Source organism: Sander vitreus, chromosome 10, assembly GCF_031162955.1.
Source record: "Sander vitreus isolate 19-12246 chromosome 10, sanVit1, whole genome shotgun sequence".
NCBI lineage: Eukaryota > Metazoa > Chordata > Actinopteri > Perciformes > Percidae > Sander > Sander vitreus.
Window position 1 is genome coordinate 33,595,250 of NC_135864.1, and position 9,887 is coordinate 33,605,136.

At 41.0% G+C, this 9,887-nt stretch overlaps 2 protein-coding genes across 2 annotated transcripts; one reads left to right on the forward strand and one right to left on the reverse strand.

Annotated features, from left to right (window-relative positions):
- Positions 1-1,885: 1,885 nt before the first annotated feature.
- LOC144524768 (uncharacterized) lies at positions 1,886-3,582 on the forward strand. Its single transcript, XM_078261236.1, has 3 exons — positions 1,886-2,440; positions 2,678-2,830; positions 2,909-3,582. The coding sequence occupies exons 1-3, from the start codon at positions 2,183-2,185 to the stop codon at positions 3,143-3,145; spliced, it is 648 nt and encodes a 215-aa protein (XP_078117362.1). The 5' UTR covers positions 1,886-2,182; the 3' UTR covers positions 3,146-3,582.
- On the reverse strand, positions 3,543-9,592 carry zc4h2 (zinc finger, C4H2 domain containing). The gene is made up of 5 exons (XM_078261235.1): positions 9,378-9,592; positions 8,475-8,646; positions 8,050-8,222; positions 4,594-4,756; positions 3,543-4,140 (listed from the first exon to the last, which is right to left on the reverse strand). The coding sequence occupies exons 1-5, from the start codon at positions 9,428-9,430 to the stop codon at positions 4,027-4,029; spliced, it is 675 nt and encodes a 224-aa protein (XP_078117361.1). The 5' UTR covers positions 9,431-9,592; the 3' UTR covers positions 3,543-4,026.
- Between the last annotated feature and the right edge of the window lie 295 nt (positions 9,593-9,887).

Here is a 9,887-nt window from a genome sequence, read left to right on the forward strand (position 1 = left end):
CTAGTTGCTTGTGACATCAGAGGAGAAGAGAAGTTAAACACTTTCAAAACGCCCTAATAAGTCACGTGGAAGAAATAATGAAAGAAAGGTCCTCCAAGGAGTGTGTGATGCTTCCACAGGAGCTGTGAGTTGTGAAAAGTGCAGTATGGCGTGTGTGTGTGTGTGTGTGTGTGTGTGTGTGTGTGTGTGTGTGTGTGTGTGTGTGTGTGTGTGTGTGTGTGTGTGGTGTGTTGAGTGGCAGAGGGGGCCAGAGCTCCTTTCTTGGGGGGGTGGGGGGCTAATTTTAGGCCACAGATGGGCCTGGCTAAACTTCCATTCTTGGAGAGTGAAGGCTCCGGTTTATAATTAGAAAGGTGATACAAGTGTGACACTCAGTCGGTGATTGGCGAGTGTGTCCTGAATAAAAACAAAAATGAAATAGGAGATGTCTGTGTCTCTGTGCATGGAGAAGCATACATCTCCATGTTTTGTTTTAACTTGTTGAACAGGTAATAACGACACGACAGCCCACAGCTGCCCTGTTGGGTGTGATGATGAAGCCAAATAATCAATGAGCCAAGGCCGTTAGTGTGCCTGTATGTGCCCTGCTATCAAACCAGGGCAGTCATTTCAGTGTCAGCTGTGTGACTGTCAGAGCTTTAGAGGAGCAGACAGTCAGCTGTTCCTTTTCCAAATGTCTTCAGATTGTCCCATGTTTAGAAGGGAGGCTGTGACACACCACATTCTTTCAGCAGATGGCACGAGAGTCCAGATTCCTGGCATTGTACAAATACATGAGGAAACACAGACATGGAACTATTACATTTGGATAACTAAGACTCGCTTTGAATGCAAACTTCCTGAATCTTCACCCAAGAACAGTGGCAAAATAATCATTAGCCATAGCAATACAATCAATCATGGTGTAAATGGCAAGAATGTAATATCTATTTCTGGATACATTATCATAGGGCAGGGCCCTACGCCCTGCTGTGCCCTATCACACCCTGCTACACACTGCAATGCCCGGCTTCGACTTGCTATGTCTGGCCAACGCCCTGCCATGCCCTGTTACGCCCTGCTGTGCTCTACGACACCATGAACTATTATAACTAATATCTTTATTGTGACTATTATTTCCACTGTTCATCACACCCCCAACCGGCACCGTCAGACACCACCTACCAAGAGTCTGGGTCTGTCCCAGGTTTCTTCCTAAAAGGGAGTTTTTCCTCGCCACTGTCGCACTTACGCATTCATGCATGCTCTTGGGGGAATCACTGGAATTGTTGGTAAATGATAGAGTGTGGTCTAGACCTACTCTATCTGTAAAGTGTCCTGAAATAATTCCTGTTATGATTTGATACTATAAATAAATTGAATTGAATTGAATACAAAACCGCACTAAAAGTGAAACATGTCACCTGGAGTCAATGCAACAATGTTTATCTAACATATGTTATATTCTGTCAAAAAAGGGGACTACATAAATGAAAAAATGAAGTACAAACTCTGTTACCATGCCGACAGCTTTTACCTCCCTCTTAGTGATAATTATGGAAAATGTGATGACCACAGTTTGATTTAAAACTTATTTTTATAGCCTACCCACTTTTTCGAGTGGAACAGTGTAAAAACTAAACACAGTGCACACAGCCTATTGCATGCATGGACCAAAGGATTTTATTCTGGGCGTTTTTGTCTGTTTGTCTAAATATTGCACGTTATATTTGGTATTTCACATAGTTTTGCAGTTGTAATTGTGATTCTTGTCACTTTATACTTCACTGCACACTCTCTGGTTTACATGTGAGGAATTAAAAATAATTGAATCTTTAAATAAATATCTGTAGTCGCTTCCCCTTCCGGTACGCCTGTTGGCCACCATGTGGCGCAAGTGGTTCACTGATGGCAGGAAGTAAACAACACGTGAGTATCTTTGTAAAGGAGCAAGAAGTTACTTTGGCACACAGTAGCTAAGTTTGTGTTCTCAGTGACCTTTGTTTAAAGTCGGTTCATATTTCACTTTCGTGTGGCTAGACTGTTGATTTCGACACTGGGATGTATTTCCTCCCAACTGGAACACTGCTTCATTTACCGGTGACGTTGCTAAACAAACGTTAGCTTTTTAGTTCCGTTAGATAAAACAGAAAAAACTGATTCGGAGGAAGAAGAAGAAGCCCTTAAAAACCACTGCAGAAGAATGATTTCTCGTGTCCGAAACAAACAGCACCACCAGTCCTCCTCCTCCGAGAGGGGGGGACCCATGCAGCACCGAGGAGCCAGTGGGAGGGAGAGAAGGACCGAGTTCAGAGATCTCCGGGAATGTAACGTTAACCTCCCCCTCCCATACTCCACGTCCTCCCCCAATCTCATATGTCAAGGTCCTGAAGTCCAGACCGCCCCCCCTCAACTCATCTTAATGCTGAAGCTCAAAACTTTCAACGAGGAGATGAAACGGGTCAGTTGACACTCTTATGTGATTCATTTTTGCCATTTTTATTTTTGGTTTACGTGCAGTTTAGTGTCCCAAATTATTTTACAAAAACTGAGTGTCCCAAATGATGAGGGTCTTATTTGAGACAGGTTAGGGTAGCACAGGTGGTTCAGCAGGTTCATAATTAATTATGGACATTGTATGGGGAATTTAGGACATTAAACCGATCATTTCTCCTCTTGATGTGTTGTTGTGTGACAGGCTGCAGAGGTGGAGCTCCATGATCCCGCAGTCTGCCGTGTGTGTGAGCGGCAACAGGCTTCTCTGGCCTTGAACAGTTTTATCAGGAGGAAGAAGACACAACTGCAGTTCCAAACACTGAAGGGCAGACTAAACACACACTGGAGCTATGGAGTAAGTGTAATCATTGTGTCAATTCGACGGATCCGAGGAAATATTCACAGGATTTAAACAATTATGTTTCTGTTACAGGAGTGTGCACGTTGGGGGAGTTTGGGCAAAATCTCCCAAAGCCTTTCGATGCCCACCACTGGATTTGGGAGGAACAACTTGGTGGATGTGTGCGGGTCACAGCAACCTGGTGTTGCCTTAGCAACAGCTAAGGAACGTGGAGTTACCCTAGCAACAGATGAAATGAGGGGTTACCCTGACAAAAACGCTACAGGAACTCATTTAACGAGACCTCATTGTCCTTTTTCAGACAGATAGCTGCAGACATGATGGGCACAGTATTAATACAACGAAAGGTATACTATTGTGTTGCTGTCAAAACATATTTTGACACACAGGGTAAACCCACCCATTTGCCCAATACATATTTATCCATATGCTGATGGTGGCGTCCTTGGTTACCCATCAGCACAGCTCCAGCTGTATGTAGTGGTGTAAACTTAAACACAGCTGTGTTTATGTTTACACCACTTAATGTGCAGAAAACAAATATCTAGCCTTTGTTTTTGAGTGTAAAAAGGGACATGCTAATAATAAGGTTAGTACAAAACATCTATTTATTTTCTTATCACTGTACTAAAGTTAAACACACAGCACTATTCAGAGCAGATGAGTCTGGCCTGTTTGTTTCCTGTTTGTGGTCACTTGAACAATGTAAACATTAAAAAATTGTGTTTTATTTAACTTCAATTAAACCTATTTGTTTTTTCATTGGCACAAAAAATACACAACAGACAGCCATGGAAGCACACATGCATTGCAAAAAATTAGAAAGTACAGTACAATATCTAAGGCAAAAAAACATGGACAAAATGATGTGGACAGTTTATCAAGTTCCTTTCTGCGTTATTGCAGTTACATGGTTACGGCCTAGTAAACCTAATATACAAGTCATACAATTACATATAAACACATCCAAAGCACGGATAAAACAAACAACAGAATGACATTACCAGATCATCAATTTCAGTTGACAGTTCATGAAAAAAAAGTACTAAGACAATTTGTTAAAGTGGGGACTGTTTGTGGAAATTGTCCTGAAGCACAGATCTGTTATTTCAGTCATAAATGGCTGATCTTAGATCAGTGTATTGGACCAGGTCCCTTTAAACCCACAGAAACTGAAGGTAGAGTGGGATCTACTCATCCGGCTTCCTCTTGGGCTTCTTTGGGTTGCGGGAGCGGCTCTTGGCCTTGCACAATGGGCAGATGGGAGCATTACGATGAATCTGCTGGTGGCAGGACAGGCACGCCTAGAGAGAGGGGGGGGGGAGTGGGAAGAAATATTAAGAAAAAAAAAAGTATATTTCAGGAAGCAAATCTAAGATTTTGGAACGATACCCAGCCCTACTGATGTCCTCCTCGCTGTGTTGTACAGATAAGTCACTTTTTCAGAAGGTGTCTGGGTGTGTGTGTGTGTGTGACTAAGCGCATTATTTTGTTTATCAAACTTTAGGGTGGTGTCTGAGTTTGTTAATTTTCTCCATATATGGCACAACTAAGAGCCAATTACATCTTGGAATGAATCACAGTGCTTTTGTAATTATTAAGAGAGAAAATACAAAGTGCAAAATGGCTGGTGTGTTAGATCAGACCATCTACCGACTATTAAAGAAATTACTTTTCTACCACGATTGCAGCTATTTTATATTTATTTTAAATAAATACATGTTGATTGATTGAGTTCAGGTCAGTAGGAGCAATACCTTCATAGGTGGGGGTTGCTGTCTGAAGGTGGCCGTCTGGCGTGCATCTTGCTTCCTGGAAACCTGAAGCTGCTGTGCTGCTGCTGCAGCGGCAGCGAGGGATTCTGGGATGGCGGGCTCATGTGGCTCCTTCTGCCACTCTGCTTTCTGCTTCTCAAAGTAACTGTTCAAAAGCAAAGAGAACAAAGCCTAGCTAGCTGTGATTCTCATTTAGAGCTTATGAATCATATCACAGTTGAGATTTTCCCATCTACGCTCTGTATCAAGAGATGTGTAGGGGCAAAACCGAATACAAAAGGAGACTACAATAAGAGAACATTATGGTCATCTCACAGATCCTCTTTATATGTACAACTCTGAGCAAAAGTCCAGTGATTGATTTGTCTGCACGCATGTGAGTGTGTCTGTGAGTGCGGAGGGCTGGGAACGAAATTTGGCCTTGGACTTTATGGCCTGCTTGGCCCATTTTCAAAAATACTAAAAAGTGATATCCCATTTCTTTACGCTCTCTGGTTTCTCTCAAAATAGATTTTTGATAGAGCATCCACAGAACCAATGCATTGGGCTGATGTTCCTGTAAGGATTACTGCAAGCATTACATTAAAAGGTATAGTAAGTGATGTTAATCCAATACACTTTTTGTCAAATTCAACGAATATCTCCTCACGGTTACCTAGCTCTTTATTTTCTGTGTGTGCTCAAAAAAAAAATCTGGTGTTAATACAGCGCCCTGGCTGTGGAAGTAGAAAAACAGAAAGGAGTGCACGAGCCACAAAACCCTTTTCCAGCCAATTGGAAATTAATTTGGCAGTTTGGCAGTTGATTGTTTGGCACCATCGCTTACTGCACCTTTAACACACACACATTTCAATATGTCACAGTTAATATGATGATAATGTTTGTTTTCAAGTTAAAATAATACTATAACAGTTGGTGTGTTTTGGTTTGTTATTATGAGGTGTATGCATCCGGCTGAATTTCCGGGAGTGGAACATGCCTAGTCCATTGCTGACATGTCATTCTCAACAGACCACAGGTGGAGTGACTCTATCACACCTTAAACAGTTCCAGTAGGCACTATTACCATTAATTACTATTCTGGCACCAAGATGCACAAGTTTTAACATCTCCCTGGATGTCATCATAACTCTCTCTGTAATGAGTTCTGTCTTCTAAGTAAAAACACTGAAGGACAACAGTGATAAGCCAGAACATTTTAAGTATCTCGCAAACTCTGAGAAAATCAAGGAGCACACCACCAAGATGGAAAAGAGAGACGACTACCACCTGGCTAAATTAACTCGTCATCTGAGCTTCCACACAGAGCACAGACAAACGATGCTGCCAGCGTGCAGAGCAGCAATGGTCCAGCACACTTCCTAACAACTTCCCATTTGTGAAGAAAATTTCAATTTTCAGTTCATACAATATCCAACCAAAGTGAGAAATTACAATACATTTTTTATTCCCTATGTACCGACACCCATACCTGAGTAAGGGACCAAATCAACAACTGGCAGAATCATTGCAGGCAAACTGGGACTATATTTTGGTCTGTACGATGAGAGAAAAAAAAGCTCAAATAAAAGGTCATTTTCTACAACAAAAACATGATCCTTGGCTAGGGCTTGGCAATATATCAATATTATATCGATATCATGATATGAGACTAGATATCATCTTAGATTTTGGATATCGTAATATGACAGTGTCGTCTTTTCCTGGTTTTAAAGGCTGCATTACAGTAAAGTGATGTACTTTTCTCAACTTACCAGACTGTTCTAGCTGTTCTATTATTTGTGATAAAGTTCCCTTGGCCTTTGGAATTAAAATACCCCCCCCCCATCATCACATCCCCTTCACCATACCCCCACATCATCACATACCCTTCACCATACCTAGAGATTGGCATGGTTGTATTTCAGTTAGCCTAATAGCTGGTTTTATTTGCATTGAGAGATGATTTTATGGAAAGTACCCCATGCCAGTCTCTAGGTATGGTGAAGGGTATGTGATGATGTGGGGGTATGGTGAAGGGTATGTGATGATGTGGGGGTATGGTGAAGGGTATGTGATGATGTGGGGGTATGGTGAAGGGGATGTGATGATGGGGGGGCCAAGGGAGCTTTATCAGGATGCATAGTATCCTGGATCCATGAAATAACTGGCCTTTCAAAATAAAAATCTGCCTGCCTCTATGGGAATTTAACATAGGGGTGTACTGACTTATGCCCCCTGTATTTTAAGGAAGAACATTTATTTATTTGCGATACATTATTCATTCACAAAGAAAATTGGTGTCCTTAAAGATTGGATTTTTCTTCATTTTTTTAATTAAGGCATTAAGATCAATTTCCAAAACATGATTTTTTTTTATTCCTCTTTTTAGTCAACTTTAGCGTGGGTGTCCTAATTTGTTAACATGACTGTATCTGTATGTCTGCAGCTAGTCTCACATACTACTGGACCCACCAGCGTTATATTTTTTGTGCACATTTGCTCAAGGACCTCTTGTGGTTGCTGGGATTCCGATAAAAAAAAAAAAAAATGCAGTCCTTTTGGCAAGCAAATTGCCAGGTCATGTTGACCAAAATGCTGCCCATTGTATCACCACCATAAGTAATGACTTAACTGACAAAGCAGCTGGCTGATATTACTGAATGACCACCGCAACCAAGACAGGTTCTTGAGCATAAAGTCATAATTGTGCACAAAAAGTATTTGGCTAATTGGTCCAGTATTATGCAAGATCAGCTTCAGACAGATATACACATGCACAAAAAAATACATGATCCCGGCGGAGATAATATAACAGTACTGAGATGAAAGTTATGGGCACATTAAAAATGGCAGCATTTCAAGAAGTAACTAAAAATGTACGTATCACAGTAGAGTATTACTTTTTGGTTAAAGTAATCAGTAAAGTAATTGAGTTAGTATTTTAATAGAGGTAAGTAGTTACTGTGTCTAATCACTATTTTTTTGTACTGAGCACAACACTGATACTCACAATGTCCCTGTAGGCCTGATTATCTTTGGACTTTGCACAGTACACAATATCAACTTGGTTTTAATGCTTGTACATAGCATCACATTCTGTTCTGTAACACTATGTTGCGACACACTGAAATGTCACTGTTACTGCAATCACTCTGTGAGACATGCTACCTAAATGTATTTATGTTCAATGTATATGCATATGTGTGTGCAAAAATGCCATAAAGACAGTATTTTACTGTAGCACTTTGTGTTTGTGAGTTATGTGAATTTCACCGTTTATATGTGAAAAAGCACAATGGCAATAAAGTTAAAATAAAAAACATGTTCATTGTGTGCTTAAGTGTATCATACAAATGTTGAAAAGACATGTAGACAAGAATATTTTCAGATGTATGTGTGTGTGTGTGTGTGTGTGTGTGTGTGTGTGTGTGTGTGTGTGTGTGTGTGTGTACTGACTCCAGTGAGAGCTTCTCCTCTTCTTCGTTCAGGTTAGGGAGTCTGTGTAGACCTAAAGTCATCCTGAGGGCATCAACATGCTCCTTCAGAGGTTTGTACTCATCATGTAGGCGGCGTGTTGTTTCTAGCAGCTTATTCAGGTCATTCTCCGACTGCTTGATGGTGCTCTCCATCTGAGAGAACAGAATTGAAATACACATGTAATATGCTCGGTATAAGCTATTAATGGTTGTACCTAGTCATTACATATGTTATACTGAAAATAACACAGGCACTTAAGTTGCCATCAATATATGTTTATTTTGTGTTGTTGGTCTAACATAGCTATTCCCAATGCAAATTCTACTCATCTGAAAGCTGAACTGAGATTTCAGCTGCACTTCCTCTACAGAGGGTGCGTATCTCTGAATGTAGGACTCACTCACCACATTGATATCTGCATGGATGAGTCGCAGCTCCTCCACATGGGCCATTTTCTCTTGTAGAAGCAGATCCATCTCTTGTTTGTACTCTTTCAGGTGCTTCTCCTCAGACTCCAGAGCCTCAAACTCAACCTTAAGACGAGACTTGATCTTCTGCATCTGGACAGTCTTGTTCCTGCACGGACAAAAGACACCAGCTGTCAGGTTATTTCCCTCACAGATGCAAAAAATAGAAAGAAAGAACGATTTGCCCTTACAAAAACAGCCACATCTAAAACACCACACTTTTTTTTTCATCTGTCATGCAGTGCTTTGCATTTGTGTAAAATTATGAATAACTTCACAGACGTTCTGCATTGATCTTAAGCAGAATTATTAATTACCACACACGTTAATGAATGTGTTAAGTGAATGAATTAATGTAACGTTAACGTATTTTGCACATCTGTTTTGCAGTTATTAAACGTGGCTGCAAAGAAGACATCAGGGCAAACAAACACCATTCTGCACCGGTGTTTAGTTTGATAATGACAGACCGATGCGCTTGCTAGCTAAGTAGCTAGCTTCCCCACAGAAATAATAGGCATCGCACATCTGGCATTTTGTTAATACACATCTGGAATGTCGATACATGTATGATCAGAACATGCACCTCAACTACAGCTTCTCTATATCTAGCTATGTCTTATTTAGCCTGTAGTGATTGATTCCCAACACTGTCGGAAACCTGCTAAAACCAGAATAGCAAAAACCTATTAAAGACAGCAGCAGACCGGCTAATTTTAGCTAGCTCAGTAACAAAAGCGAAGCCAAGGGGCTTATTCTTGGCCGGCTAACGTTAGCTAAGAAAACGTTTTTTAATACGTGTCAAACATCTGACAACAATACATTTTAGCCAAGTCTTACCGTATTTCCAAGATATTTTCTAATTTGCACATTATTTCTTGTTCGTCCGCCATGGTTTCGCAGTCCTTGTGGTTCAGTTTCCAGCTCAGTTCCCCGTAAAGAAGGCCACGGTGGTCTCCTCTCCTAGTTGATAAAAAACACAATAGCCGGTGTGAGCGCGCACACGAGCACGCGCCCGTGTATGTGAAACCGTGGCTACGGTAGCACCACGAGCTCTGCCACACGCAGACTGTGATTAACCTTTAAACACCCCCCTTCATGTACTGTTTTCGGTCAAATTTGACCGGACAGTTTTAAGTGCTCTTATTTTAACATAAATGCCCATAAAAATGACAAAAAGTATTTTTAATAGAATATTTATTGTAAAAGAACCTTAGAACATTAACATCTACAACGTGTATGTGGTGGTGTGTGTGGGTGTGTGTGTTTCCGTGTGTGCGTGCATGCATTATTTGTGTGCGAACACTGGTTTACATGCACAAGTGGCAACATGACAACATGAACCATGGG

Bases quoted from the DNA above. Each gene is read 5' to 3' on its own strand.
- LOC144524768 (XM_078261236.1), top strand. From the start codon at position 2,183: ATGATTTCTCGTGTCCGAAACAAACAGCACCACCAGTCCTCCTCCTCC. The intron at 2,441-2,677 runs GTCAGTTGACAC...GTTGTGTGACAG, and splicing joins TCAACGAGGAGATGAAACGG to GCTGCAGAGGTGGAGCTCCA. The intron at 2,831-2,908 runs GTAAGTGTAATC...TTTCTGTTACAG, and splicing joins ACACACACTGGAGCTATGGA to GAGTGTGCACGTTGGGGGAG.
- zc4h2 (XM_078261235.1), bottom strand. From the start codon at position 9,430: ATGGCGGACGAACAAGAAATAATGTGCAAATTAGAAAATATCTTGGAA. The intron at 4,757-8,049 runs GTCAGTACACAC...GCTTTTGAACAG, and splicing joins GAGGAGAAGCTCTCACTGGA to TTACTTTGAGAAGCAGAAAG. The intron at 4,141-4,593 runs GTATTGCTCCTA...CCCTCTCTCTAG, and splicing joins AGCAACCCCCACCTATGAAG to GCGTGCCTGTCCTGCCACCA.